Source organism: Tenrec ecaudatus, chromosome 1 (assembly GCF_050624435.1).
Source record: "Tenrec ecaudatus isolate mTenEca1 chromosome 1, mTenEca1.hap1, whole genome shotgun sequence".
NCBI classification, from domain to species: domain Eukaryota; kingdom Metazoa; phylum Chordata; class Mammalia; order Afrosoricida; family Tenrecidae; genus Tenrec; species Tenrec ecaudatus.
In genome coordinates, this window is record NC_134530.1 from 170,812,689 (window position 1) to 170,827,550 (window position 14,862).

A 14,862-nucleotide genomic window follows, 5' to 3' on the forward strand; every position below is an offset into this window, starting at 1 on the left:
TTCACCACATTTACTTGTTCACCCACTTTGGCTCCAGCCGTTGTGTCGGGAGAGTGAGCATCATAGAGTTCCAATTTAATAAAAGAAGGTATTCATGCATTGAGGGAGTGTTTGAGTAGAGGCCCAAGGTCCTTCCGCCACCTTAATACTTGACCTATAAATATAGACACATAGATCTATTTCCCCATCCTCCTATATATATTTGCATGTACATGTCTTTGTCTAGACCTCCATGAATGCCCTTTGACTCCTAGCTCTTTCCTCCATCTCCCTTGACCTTCCTCCTGCCCTACTACCATGCTTCATCGCCACCCGGGCTAGAGTATACCTCTTCTCTAAGCAACCTTACCCTTGATCATTTCCCACCAGGCCTGCCACTCCCCCTTCTCTACCATTTGGGGTCCCATGTTTTTCCCTTGTCCCTGGGTTTGTTAACACCACTTCCTTACCCCCCCTGCCCCCCCACCCCCCCGGAACTGTCGGTCCCGTTGTTTTTCATCCAGATAGTTCATCCAGCCTGTCCTATTCAGACAGACCGACAAATATTTTCTATTAAATATCTTGAATGGCTACCATTTTCAAATGTTAGTCTTAAAATTTTCTCAAACATCCTATCCTGCCCTCCAGTGTATTTTCCTTTTTGCAATAGGTAAAATTTTCTATAGAACTTATCTCCCTTTTAAATTTTAGAAAAGGAAACATTAAGTATACTTAGCTAAAAAATTAAGTTAATACCATAGAACTGTAAGGCTATCCAGGGAGCTTAGGACTAATCTGTACCTCATTATCTAAATCTACTACGAAAGCCGACATATCAAACATGGTAGTAAACCTAGTGAGGGGAACTAGACTACCAGACTGCAAAGTGATAGGGGTGAACAAGATGGTTACTATTTCAAAAAATGTGTTAGCTCATCAAAATGACACCGTAGTTTAACTTTCCTCTAGACACGCCTAGTATTTTACCAATAATAGTCCTCAGGGGCTTAGCCTGCAGACTTTTATTTGCTAGTTTGGCAAATCAGAAATCAAATCCTCATTATTCTCTACAGAAAAACAATAGCTTCTTCACAGAACCTTCTGAATTCAGTGAAAGTACATTCATTATAGCTTTGGGCTCTTCCTCTTGCAGAAGGAAAGGAAGCAGAAAGTCACCACCATGCAAACCTAGAACAACTCCAGTAACACACTGCTGTGACCAGCACAAGTTCCTGACGACTAAGTGGAAGATTCCTATGGGGTAACCACAGCTACTTACATGATGAAAAAATGTGGTGCGGATGTAGTCTAAGTGCCCAAGCAACGTGAAGAGGCAGCGCCGAAGCTTGTAATTCCATACCTGCAAAGAGGACCAGGAACATCTGAGGGTCTTGAACTTCTCAAAAGTCACATTTTCCAATATTCAAGTATGAGCTATGTTTTTAGCATTTCTGAACCAGTCTAGATGCCTTGATCGGAAGTCTTGATTTTAAGTTTGGAGGCAAGAAGACCAGAGGTGAAAACAGTGGTCATGAGCATAGACGGTGAGATGGCAAGAGTGGGGAAAAACTGAAGGCCAAACAACGGAAAGGTTTCCCCTTGTTTGGGAAGAAACCATCTCCCAAGAGCAGGACAAGACAACATTGCTTATCCAGGCCTTAACGTTGTAACGTATGCCATCATCTCCTCAGTCTTTTAACTTGGGGACAAATGATGCCGGTACATTCATGGTGGGTACTCACCTGTCACGCTAGTAAACATGAACTCATTACTACGGGAAATGCAACGTTACTCAGTTAGGCTGAGCTGCGCAGAGAAAAGGGCCATATGCAGGCACCAGGCATCAGTGGACACAACTGAAGAAAGCACTAAATTAGGACCATACACGTCGACTGTCATCCTCCTCTCCCCAAAAACTACCACAACAGTGCAAAACTAAGAAGTCAGATGTTTTTTCTCCCCCTTTAAACATTTTTATTTGTTTATACTCTACCTGGACAAGTTTGTCACCAGTCTTAGTAAAAATATATATTTTTAACTTAGTAGTGTAGTTCTTGTAACATACCCAAAACAAAGCAACAAGAATATACGTAGGTTGCTTAAAGACTAGCTTGTCTATCAAGTTCAACACTAGCACCTGATGGTGGCTGACACTTCACAGACATTCAATATGTACATACAATGAGGAAACAACAAAAACTAGAAAGTATGCCAATGGCTCCACTCCCACTGGCTCATTCACAGACCCCCATGTCAATAGTGGAGTTCCATGCAAAAACTGGAGCACACCACAAGAGCTATTCCGTACAGGCTGTTCTTTTCCTTTATGAAGTTCAGAGTCTTAAAGTTTCATTGTTTCCAAGCTTCAAACTGTCCTGACTCCTTTAAGATCCTCTGTCAAGCCCCACACTATGAATCCCCATGGAATCACTCACAGGATCTTCAGTTCAATGTTGGGGCATTTGCTTCGCTTCCTGTCTTATTTTATAAACACAAATTACATTAAAACTGTATTAATAAAAAAACTGTATTAATCTGGATATATCAAGCAATATGATGATCCATAGACATGATTTTCTAGATAATCCCGTTTATACTTTTCAAGATTAATCATCAGAGAAACGTAAAATAAAACCATGGCTTAATACTACTATACACACAATCACTAAAGGAATGAATTTCCTTTCTTTCTTTTTTAAAGTAAGCTTACTGAGATTCAAGGAGTCCTGGTAGCACTGTGGGTTAGGCACTGGCTGGTAAAAACAAAGTCAAAGGCTCAAACTTATCAGTCACTATTCAGAAGAAATGTGAGGCTGGCTGTTGCTGAAAGATGGATATTCCTGCAAACCCATATAAGGTCACTATGAGTCAGAACTACCTCTATGGCAGAGGGTAGGTTTGAGATGAGTTCACAAACTACACAGTTCACATTAAAAGTACAGAGTTCAAGCTTTTATGTACATACACAGTTGTACAACTGTCACCACAATCCATTTTAGAATATTTTCAACACCCAGAAAGAAACCTTATACACATAGCAATTACCTCCTAATTTCCCCTGCTTCCCGAGCTCTAGGCAACCGCTAATCTATCTTGTCTTTCTATAGCTGCCAATTCTGGGCATTTCATATAAATGGAAAAGAATTTATTTCTGAAAATATGAATCATTTAGGAGGAAAAAAAACAAGTTGTAAGTGTTACCCAATTAATTTCTTTCTCAAGTAGGTAAGAAATCTAATTTAACCATTCTTAATGCTCAATAATCACTATATAAAACAAATTAGAAATATTAAAATGACATCCTTTGGACCTTTTGAGGTCAGTTGGATGGTTTGACCTTTCACTGACTTCTCCCAGCATGCACTGTGTAAGGAGCAGTAGAGACAAGTGCTGTCCTACCTGGAATTCCAAATGCCTGCTCTCTATGGAAGCAGCTGTCATTGGTCTTGCCACCTAAATTCCACTGTACAATGTACCTTAAATAACTTCCTAAAGAGGAATTTGAAATACTTTCTTTTTTATGAAGTAAATTTCATTAGTTTAGTTGGACATATACATTCAATTGACAAAAAAAATTCAATTGACAATAATGTGTTAATAAGTGGAACAAAATGTGATTGTTTTTGTAGGTTCTGATCTCTGGTTCAGCTTTGGCATCTCATGTCAATCTTCTTCAAAGAATTCCATTTCTGCTTCCTTACTTCATAATAAAATGCTAAAATCACTAATGTCCACCTAATTAAGCAATTAAAAGATAACTTCTCACTCTTTGTGTCCATACAACTCTCATCACAATCCATACCATCTATCCATTGTGTTTCAAGCACATTTGTTTCCATCATCATTTTCAAATATTTGCTTTCTACTTGAGCCCTTGGGATCAGCTCATTTTTTGCCCTCCCTCTTTGCTCCCCCTCCCTCATGAGCCCTTGATAATTTACAAATCTTCATATCTTATTTTGACCACTCTCACCTTCCCCAAGTTCTCTCAATCCTTGGCTTCCAAGAGCTCCTGCCTTTTCCTTTTTAGTTTATCCCCAACCTCTCAAATTATTCTTTCCCAAAGCAACTCAACTTCTTTTATCTCTTAACACAATACCTCTTATTCAACACACTCCCATGTAATATCTTCTACTATTCTCTACCTTGACTCTCACTTTCTTAATGACAAATCCCAAATATGTTTCTCCTACAGGCCTTTATGTTCATCAGACGGTCCCTTAGGCAACCCAAACTCATCCAGGCCAAAATGGAACTCATTACCCAAACTCTCTCATCTCTGGAAAGGTTTTTTCTCTTGGATACCCTTGGCTGGTTAATCACTATCTTTCTATCCAGCGATCTAAGCTCAAAGTCTGAATGTTAGTGCATTCATTTCCCTTTATTGACCCTCCAACATCCACCATCAGAGTTGTTGATTCATTTCCGTATGCTCTCAAATCCCTCCCTTTCGCTCTATTTTAAATGCTCTTTCCTAAGCTGAGGCTTTGCCCATCTCTCATATGGACTTATTATACCAGTGTCCCAATTTGTAACTTAGTCTCTAAGCTTTCCAAACTCATACTATCTATTGTTTACATACTACTCAAGTGAGCTCTCAACAGACATGCATACATTATCTGTATCACTGCTTTATATCCTTTCATGGCTCCTTGTTATATGCATGATAACATTCAAACTCCTGAGCACTGCAAACAACTACCCTTCGATCCTGCCCCTCTCCTCTTCTGCCCTTCCCTCACCTCTCCCCCAGGGTTTATCCATACAAAGATCAATCTGCTTCTCCCATGTGTCAGGATACGTCCTTAATATTTATGAATCTGGTTTCCCTTTACTTCACCGAACACCCATCTAGTTTGTCACTCACCACCCAACTGCACAGACTATAATTTGGGTACATATTTATCTATTCTAGTAAAAGCTGGTTGAGAACAGAGACAATGTATTTTTAATTCTTAATAACAACAGCAACTAGTGGCATCCAGTAAGCTTCATGTTTGCTAGATAAATACTTCTCAACAAAGCCTGAGTGCCGAACGAATGAGATATTCTATCAGTTTCTACACAATCCTCAAGTCTTCCCACAAACTTCTCTTCTCGTGACGGCAGGCCCGCTGTACCTTGATCTTATAGTCGTCTCCTCCAGAGACAAACAGTGGCTGCTGCTTATGGAAGTCAATGCCTCGTACGGGACCTGAGAGAGAAGGCAGGCAGTGTGTTAGAGATAGAGCATGTCTAATCTCCAAAGCAAATTCTATTCAGAAACATCCAATTCTACTTCTGTATTTCCAGGGCTAAAGGAGTAATATCAAATATGGCTTGGGATGGAAACCAATGCCATGGAATAAACTGTGTTCTAATTGTTCAATGAGAAATTAATTTGCTTTGTAAATTTCCACCTAAATCACAAAATGCACATTAAAAATGTTTTTAAACAAAAAACAAAGCTTAAGCCAAGTCAGAAGGCAATAAATATTTGTATGTCCTTTAACTTCCTTACATAAATTGATTACATACCATCATGTTCATCAAATTTGTCGATGAGGGTACACATCCGATAGTCCCATAACTGGATGACCCCATTGTGTAGACTGGTCAGGATCCAGGGTCTTTTGGGGTGAAAACTGAGCCCTGGGGAGGGGGGGGGGAAGAGAATAATATAATGAGCCGTGTAAGTTCATAACGTGCCCTTCTGTCATTTTTAATAAGAAAAAGAATACCCAAGTTAATTCATTCATCCACTCAACATACCTGATAATCGGATGCCAAAAATTAAGAAAACAAACAGTTAACTTTCAATGAATCAATTCCAACTCAGCCATTTTATTTCAGGTGCTACATTTTAAATATATTCTTTTAAATATTGCTGAGCTTTGACTTAGCATGCATTTACTTGGACCCTTTTGAGATGTCCTTGTAAGTTTTGTTAGTTAGGGTGGGTCCAGAGAAGGACACAGTTTAAGTCAAATTTGGGAGGCTTTATGGCAGGGGTTCTCAACCTTCCTAATGCCATGACCCTTTAATACAGTTCCTCATGTGGTGGTGACTCCCCAATCAAAATTATTTTCATTACTACTTCATAACTGTAATTTTGCTGTTATGAACCAGGTGACCCCTGTGAAAGGGTCGTTCAATACCAAAGGGGTTGTGACCCACAGGTTGAGAACTGGACTGCGACTGCAGGGTCAGCAGTTTAAACCTGATAGCTGCTCCAAGGGCAAGTCTGCATCCATAGAGATTTACAGCCTGGGAAACTTCCATAGGGGCACTTCTACCCTATCCTATAGGGTTGCTTCGAATTAGAATCAACATGACAGCAATGGGTCCGGGTTATTAAGGTCATGAATGGACAAAGACCCGCGATGGCACAAATGGTAAAGTGCTTGACAATCCACCTAAAGATTGGTAGTTTAAACCCACCCAGAGGCACCTTGAAAGAATGACCCAGGGATTTGCTTCCAAAAAGTCAGAATCATAAAAAACAAACAAACAAACAAAGACCCTTGTAACACAGTTCTACTCTGCAACAAATAGATTGCAGAGTAGAGTTAGATTCAACCTTTTTTTTCTTATCAAAGAAAAAATCTTAAGGCAGCAGAGCCCCTGGGTGGTAGAAATAGTAAATGCATCCATCCGGCTGCTAACTGAAATGCTGGAGGTTGAGTCCACTCACAGGCACCTTGGAAGATAGCCTTGGCAATTTACATGGGAAACACAAGCTATTGCAAAACCTAAGGAGCACAAATGGGGGTTGGTATCGGCTTAATCAGCAATGGTACTGGTAGTAAGGCAACATCAGAGGTCTCTACAGATGCCCTGAACATTTGTTTTCCCACTCTGTCCACGGAAACAATGATTCCAAGGTTGGTGTGTGCTCCAGAGATTGCTCTGCTTTTCCCTTTCAGGGGTTTTCCCAGGCCTGGAGGAGTTTCCTCACAGGCATGTGCAGCCATTACTTAGCCAATGATTCCCGGGGCAGGCATGTCCAGTCCTCTGGGCAACTCTTTCTTTTATAGTATTTTGTCCAGCAACTTCTAGTCCTATTGGCTTCCTTCTAAATTCTGTTCAACTCAGGAAGACAATGGTGCTCTTCTTCCCTACACCGCAGCCTGGAAGTTTGCTTGAGGGAGCAGGTTAACGCACTCATAGGACTCACCTCCTTTCTCTCCCTGCTCTCAAAGATCACTCTCTTGAACTGCTTGTTGTTCAACATCTGAGAAATATTTATTTCATACAAATTGGTCAGTTGTGTAGTTGCTCCAAGTTGGAGGATAAACCTGGTCCCTGTTACTTCATCATGAGTAGATGGGGAAGTCCCTAGGTGCAACTACTATTAACGTTGGGTTTTTAGTGAAGTTCATATAAATGTAGATCTTATCCATTACATGAAAATGGGGATTACATTACTAGGAAAAGTAAAAACTATTGTTATAAAGTCAAAGACACCTCTATTAAACAAAAATATAAAAATGTTATTATTCCTCAACATATCTTCTATTTAAGTCTATGCACTTCTGAAAGCAGTGTTTCCACCTCTTTAACTCACACCCAAAGATGTCTGCATTCTCCAATTTACACAGCATGCCAAACAGCAGTTTTTGAACACTCAAAGTCAGAAGGTGCAAGATTGGGGTTGAAAGGTCAGTGGCATGACTGGAGATCCCCTCACAGAGGGGTTTAGGAGAGGAGATGGGTCAGTCAGGGTGCAATGCAGTACCGATGAAGAACACAGCTTTCCTCCAGATCCTGGAAGCTTCCTCCCCCCAACTACCATGATCCGAATTCTACCTTGCAGGGCTGGATAGGGCAGAGGTTGTACACTGGTGCATATGGAAGATAGAGGTACAGGGAATCCAGGGTGGATGATACCTTCAGGACCAGGGGTGTGATGCTGGGAGAGTGGGTTGGAAAAGGGAAACTGATTACAAGGATCCACATGTAACCTCTTCCCTGGGAGATGGACGGCAGAGAAGGGGGCGAAGGGAGACTCCGGATAGGGCAAGATATGACAAAATAATAATCTATAAATTATCAAGGGCTCATGAGGGAGGGGGAAGCGGGGAGGGAGGGGAAAAAAAAGAGGACCTGATGCAAAGGGCTTAAGCGGAGAGCAAATGCTTTGAAAATGATTAGGGCAAAGAATATACAGATGTGCTTTATACAACTGATATATGCATATGTATGGATGGTGATAAGAGTTGCATGAGCCCCTAATAAAATGTAAAATAAATAAAACTAAATTCTGAGGATAAAAGAAGGTGAGTGGCATGAATATGATGAATTTCTATGAAAGTATTGCTAGCTTCATAGAATGAGCAGGCACATAGTTGTAAAAAACCCAGGCTTTCATATGGACTACAACTTAATGCAAAGAAACCTCAACTCCTCACAATTTGGACCATTAGACAACATCATGATAAAGAGGGAAAAGATCAAAGTTGTCAAGGATTCATTTTGCTTGGATCCACAATCAACGTTCATGGAAGCAGCAGTCAAGAAATCAAATGATGTATCACACTGGACAAATCTGTTATACAAAATCCATTAAAAATGTTGCCACACAAGCATGTCACTTTAAGGACTAAGATGCACCTGACCCAAGCCATGGTATTTTCAATCGTTTCATACGCATGTGAAAGTTGAATATGGAATACTGCAGAAGAACTGACATATTTGGATTATGGTATTGGTGAAGAATATTGAAAGTACCATGGACTAGCATAGGAACAAACAAATGTGTCTTGGAGAAAATACAGCCAGAATGCTCCTGAGAAGTGAGGATGGTGAGATTTCTTCTCAAGTACTTTGGCCATGTTATCAGTCAACAGCAGTGCTTGGAAAAGGACATCACGCTTGGTAATGAGAAGGGTTGTCAACAAAGACATTGACATGGTGGCTGTACCAACAGGCTCAAACATAACAGTGATTGTGAGGATGGCAGATGCGTTAGTCTGGGGATATTAGAGAAACAAATCCACAGAAACTCATGTATAAGAGAGAGTTTTAATATAAAGGGTTATCAAGAAAACATCCTAACCCAGTGCATATCAAGAAAACATCCTAACCCAGTGCTGCCCAAGCCCACAAGTCCAACATTAACCCATATGTCTGACACCAATCTATAAAGTCCTACTCCATCTCACAAAACACACACAATGATGCCGACTGAAGGAGGAAAGCCAAATCAGTGAATGTGTAAGCATCTCGGCACTGGCAGGGGTCTCCACACGGCTGCTCCAGCACCTAGGGCTGCATTGGGGTAGGTCCATGGGGCTTCTCCTTGGGGATGTCTTGCAGGAAGTGAACTTTGTCAGCTGAAGCAGAGAACTGGCTAAGGCAGTTGGTCTGACCATCACAAAGCAAGAGACCCGAGAACTAGAAAGGCAAGGCTCACCGAGTCATATCATATATCCTTCTACCCTTCAATTAACCCCACATCTTTATCGGCCAGGTTGGCACAATAAACTAACTACCTCAGCAGAGGACTGAGTACTGTACCGTTCTGTTGTACTTAGGGTAGATATGAGTCTGGAACCTACTCAACAGTACGTAACAACAACAGCATTTTCAGAATGACTACAAAACAAGAGCATCAGCACAATTTTCTGGCCTTTTCTTCACCAATACAGTTTTCTTCCAACTTCTTCATAAGGCACTATCAGACATCCTGGGTCCTTCAAGAACAGCTAGCAAGGTCACCCCACCCCTTTGGTCTGTTTCCAAGAAAATTTGTTAGTCGTGATCTCAAAGATATGACTCTCTTCAAGAGAAATAAATCTAAATCTCTTCCCCCCCAAAAGAACTAGCTAGTGATCCTGAAGAGACTGCAGATAGCAGGCATGGCCAAAAGTAAAAGAAGATGCTTTCTTCCAAGGGGATGCCAATCCTCAGTGGACCTGAAGAGGCTCTAGCAACAAGGGCAGTAGGGCCAAGAAAAAAATTTAAAAACTCGGCCAAGGAAGATTAGAATGGACATTCCCTGGAATGGCATGCACCTCTCAATAAAAACACAACTTCACAAATGCATGCAGAAAGATTACCCCTTCGGAATCAAGAATAGTTACCATAACATTCTGAGCTGACCTTTCTGCCTTGAATTTACCAGGCCCAAGAGATTCCCTCAGAAGCCACTGTTTTAATCAGACCGTTTTTTTGTGATGTGACCCTATCAAGTCTTAGGCAAAGCATTACTGAGGAAACTTGTCTGCAGTCATCTACCGATGGCAGAGACATATTTAAACAGGGTTTGTCTGTAATAATCTTGTGCACTGATAAACTGGAGCCCTACTAGCAATACTTTGCAACTTAGGGTCATATATTTTCCCCTGCAAATTTCTTTTCTCCTATGATTATATGTAATTGATCTCACTCATTAAATATAAACATAATCCCATTCTTTCTAACTACAAGGTTAGAAATGCACCATATTTAAAAATTAATCTATTGATGGGTGTTTTCTCCTCCAATTTTTGGTTATCAAAACAACAATAAGGTTGGCTTAATTAAGATTCAAAATGGTTGCAACAGTACAATAAGGAGCTGTCAGAAATTCATGCCAGATTCAGAAGAGGGTGTGGAATGAGAAATATCATTGCTTACGTCTGATGGATCTTGACTAAAAGCAGGGGACATCAGGAAAATGTTTACTTGTGTTTTATTGACAATACAAAAGCATTCGATTGTGCAGATTATAATCAATTGTGAATAACACACTGGGACGAAGGAGAATTTCACTGTGCACAAGCACAATGTATATGTAGACCATGAGGCAATCTTTTTTTAACTGAACAATGAGATAGTGGCTTAAAATGAGGAAAACTGTGTCCTTCCGGCACTGCGGCCGCAACCATGAGCATGCTCAGGCTTCAGAAGAGTCTCGCTCCAGAGTCCTCCGCGGTGGCAAGAACAAAGTGTGGTTGGACCCCAACGAGATCAATGAAATCGCCAAAGCCAACTCCCGTCAACAAATCCAGAAACCGATGGCCTTATTATCTGCAAACCCAATGCCAGAAGAACACCTTAGCCAGCCGGAAAGGCAGGCATGGGGCATAGGTGAGTAAAAGGGTACTGCCAGTCCTCGAAATCCAAGAAGGAGCCCTGGATGGAAGGATGAGGATTCTACACCAGCTGTTCCGGAGATACCAAGAGTCTAAGAAGACTGACTGCCATAAGTATCGTGGTTTGTACCTGAACATAAAGGGGAACGTGTTTAAGAACAAGCGTATTCTCATGGAACGTCCACAAGCCGAAAGCAAACAAGACTGCTGGCTGACCAAGCTGAGGCTACAGGTCTAAGACCCAGGAAGACCCTTAAATGCTTCAAGGACAAGACAAGACAGAAAAGAGCATCAAGGCGCTGTAGGAGGAAGAGACCAAGAAATGAATTTCCCCTCTCTTCTCTGTATTTAGTCATCTCGGCAGTTCTATTGAGCACTCACTCACTCAAAGCAATCCTTGTTGTCTGCCCTTAAAATAACAAACTAAATAAAACAAGGAAAGGTGTACATCTAGGTTATATCTTTTCACTATACTTATTCAATCTGTATCTTGAGCAAATAATCCAAAGAGCTAGACCACATGAAGAATACAGCATCCGAGATAGAGAAATACTTATTAATAACCTGTGATATGCAGATGACACAACCTTGCTTGCTGAAAGCAAAGAGGATTGATTAGAAGCACTTACTGATGAAGATAAAAGATGGATTACAATTCAACCACAATCCTCACAACCACAACCACACCTTACAAACTAGGTCAGCAAACTGCGGCTCTCAAGCCATACATGGCTCTTTCTTGTGGTACTGAATAAAACTGAACATTTAAAGGATATTATAAGAGTTGTATGAGCCCTCAATAAAATGATTTTTAAAAGAAAAAATATATTTATGGCTCTCGAATAATTTTTTAATTGGTGTGAAGGACAGGATTGGGTCTTCCATCTCACAAGTTTGCCAACCCCTGAACTAGACCAATACATAACATCATGATAAACAGAAAAAGAGCTGAAGTTGTCAAGGATTTCATTTTACTAAGCTCTACAATTAACACTCATGGAAGCTGCAGTCAAGGAATCAAACGACATATGGTTCTGGGTAAATCTGCTGCAAATGACTTCTTGAAAGTGTAAAAGAGCAAAGATGTCACTTTGAGGTTAAGGGACGCCAGACCCAAGTCACAATATTTAATAGCCTCACATACATATGGAAGCTGGACAATGAATAAGGAAGATCAAAAATGAATCTGAATTATGGTGCTGGCCAAAAATATTAATGACATCATGGATTTCTGGGAAGAAAAAAAATGTGTGCTGGAAGAAATAGAGCTAGAATGTTCTTCAGAAGTAAAGATGGTAAGGTTTCATACATTGGAGGGACCAGTCCCCAGAAAAGGACCTGTTTGGTGGAGTAAGAAGGTCACTGATAAAGAGAAAGACCCCCAACATACAGTGGTGGCTATAACACTGTGCTCAAAGATACCGTACATACTTGTGTAAAAGCCAAGTCTCTCAGCACATTTTGATGCAGCTTTTGTGGTAAAATCAGGTGGCTCGACTGATATTCGGGTCGGCTTATACTGGAGTACATAGGTAACAAAAATTGTGAGGCTGGTGTAGGACCAGGCCGTTGGTTCAGCTGTAGGTAGTGTCCCTGAGAAGGAGCTGATTCAACAGCACCTTGCTACAACAAATGAAGACACAGAGGAGCCTGGTCGCACAGCTCCTCCGTGGGAGAGAGAGAAAAGGCTGTCTGCGGCACTACTGCTGCTGTGGGTTGAGCACTGGGTTCAAGATGAGGAGATCTGCTCCCGAAAAGGTTTAGTCTTGGTAGCCCTATTGGGGTTATCATGATTTGGAATCAACTTGATGGCAGTGGGGTGGGTTTTTTTGAATAAAGATACACGAGGCTTGGCGGCACATTGGTTAAACATGAAGGTGCCAACCCCAACAGATTGGTGGTTTGAAGCCACCAGCCTTCTGAGGGAGAACATTTGGGGAGTCAGTTTCCATAAAGATTACAGCTTTGGAAATCCTATGGGAGCAGATCATTACCAGCTACAAGTCAGAATTAACCACCGTAACGATTTTAGGTAAAGCTATGAACCATGAATCAGAATTGACTACACGGCAACTAACAAGTACAAAAAAACACTTTGATACATAATGTAGCCTATCTGCATCATTACTTTTTTAAACTAAAGACCTGGAAGTGGAATTGAGTGCTAAGGAATAAAGTATATACATTTAAAATTTTTGATGATGGTTATTAGTTGCCTTGAGTCTAACCCAACTCAGGGAGACCTCATATAATGAAATACTGTTTATCTGCCCAAAAGGCTGTATCAATATTTATAAACTCTCCAGTTTCTGACAGTACTTATTTTACCACACTTGGGACACACTAAGGTGCTATTAGTTATGTGTTGTGCTGTTTCGCTAATATAAGACGAAAAGCAAATAGTATTTGTTGCATTTCTTACATTGTTCATGGGGTGGAACACACCTTCATTTGCTTATTGAATAATTTTGCCATTGAGTTGTTCACTTTCTTCCTTTGATTTATGCTGTCATCTTACGCTTTCCATTTTGATGCATCTGTTAACCGCGCTGCTATAGAGGTGATTGTGATTCATACTGACCACATATAAGACAGAGCGAGTACTACCCCACAGGGCTTCTAACGCTGTAACAGAGGTACAGAAGCAACTGCCACAGGGTCCAACCACTGCACCGCCAGAGCTTTAATTTTCTCTATATAGGAAAATGCATTGTTCACGCTTTACTGAGAAGGAAACAGATTTAAGTCACCCAAGGTCATTCAATTTGTTAATGGCTATTTCAGGATTCTAAAGCAAACTCACCTGGTCCCCCAAAACAAGTTCTGAGCCCTCTGCTATTGCACCTCATTACATTTGATTTTCTTCTACATCACAGTAGATTCTACTTCCCTGCCTTTGCCATCTTAACAGTGTAACAGGAGTTCAGCCATTTGCCCCCGACCTCTTCTGTATATGCAAGCTCTAGAGTTGTCATATCGCGGAAGTAAGAATTGCCAGCCACAGTTGAATTCCACATAAACAGTTATCAATACTGAAAATGATTCATGCTTAATTTGAATTCAAATGTTATTGAACAACCTGTATTTCATTTGACAATCCTCTCAAACTCATACGGGGCTCCATACCTCAAAGAAAACCTCCTGTTTTCCACTAAATAGGAAGGGGCTTCAGATAGTTGGCGGGGACCTGGGGCGGTAATTCCATTATCTTTGAATTCCATAATCCATGACCTTTCTGAACCCTCATAGACCCTGAAACACTGGATGCTCACATGCAGTCAAAGCTTCTTAAATGAGGTAACCACTGCTGGTCTCCAAAAAAGGCTACCGTCTCAGGTGCGAGTCACAGAGGTCGAGATGCGATCAGCAAAAAGACAGTGCACTACAGGACCTTTGTGGCAGCGTCGCGAGCAGCCCCCAGGCACCTAGCGCGCGGCGCCGACTCCGGAGACTGCGGGGCAGGGGCCGCTCCGGAGGTAAACCAAGGCCCGAGGCCACGCTAAAGAAGAGAAGGCTGGAAAACTGCCCGCCAGGCCTAACTCCTTCCCGGCCATCCTCCTCAGTCCGCCGCCGCGCCAAATTCGGCCGGCGGGTCCACACCGGCCTGAGGCCCCGCGGCGGCGCCGCCCCCGAGCTTCCCCTTTTCTTCACTACCTTTCACGCGCGCGCTCTTGGTCTCGAATTTGGTTAGCATCTCTCCGACCGCCGGCTCCGAGGTCCGGCTCGGCGGCCTGCCACTCCCTGCTGCCCTTTGGCTGCTTCCACGTCAGCGCTCCCCCGCGGTGGCTACCGGAAGCGCCGAAATCCACGAACTTCCGGTTTCCTG

General features: G+C 41.7%; 1 protein-coding gene across 2 annotated transcripts in view; it reads right to left on the reverse strand.

Annotated features, from left to right (window-relative positions):
• COPA (coat protein complex I subunit alpha) overlaps positions 1 to 14,845 on the reverse strand; it is a 61,298-nt gene extending 46,453 nt beyond the window's left edge. For both annotated transcript variants that reach the window (XM_075563663.1, XM_075563662.1), the window contains exons 1-4: positions 14,691 to 14,845; positions 5,497 to 5,610; positions 5,100 to 5,173; positions 1,259 to 1,339 (exon numbers count right to left, since the gene is read on the reverse strand). In XM_075563663.1, coding sequence (XP_075419778.1) covers positions 1,259 to 1,339; positions 5,100 to 5,173; positions 5,497 to 5,610; positions 14,691 to 14,730 — 309 coding nt within the window. In that variant the 5' untranslated portion in view covers positions 14,731 to 14,845. The remainder of the gene's footprint in view (positions 1 to 1,258; positions 1,340 to 5,099; positions 5,174 to 5,496; positions 5,611 to 14,690) is intronic.
• Between the last annotated feature and the right edge of the window lie 17 nt (positions 14,846 to 14,862).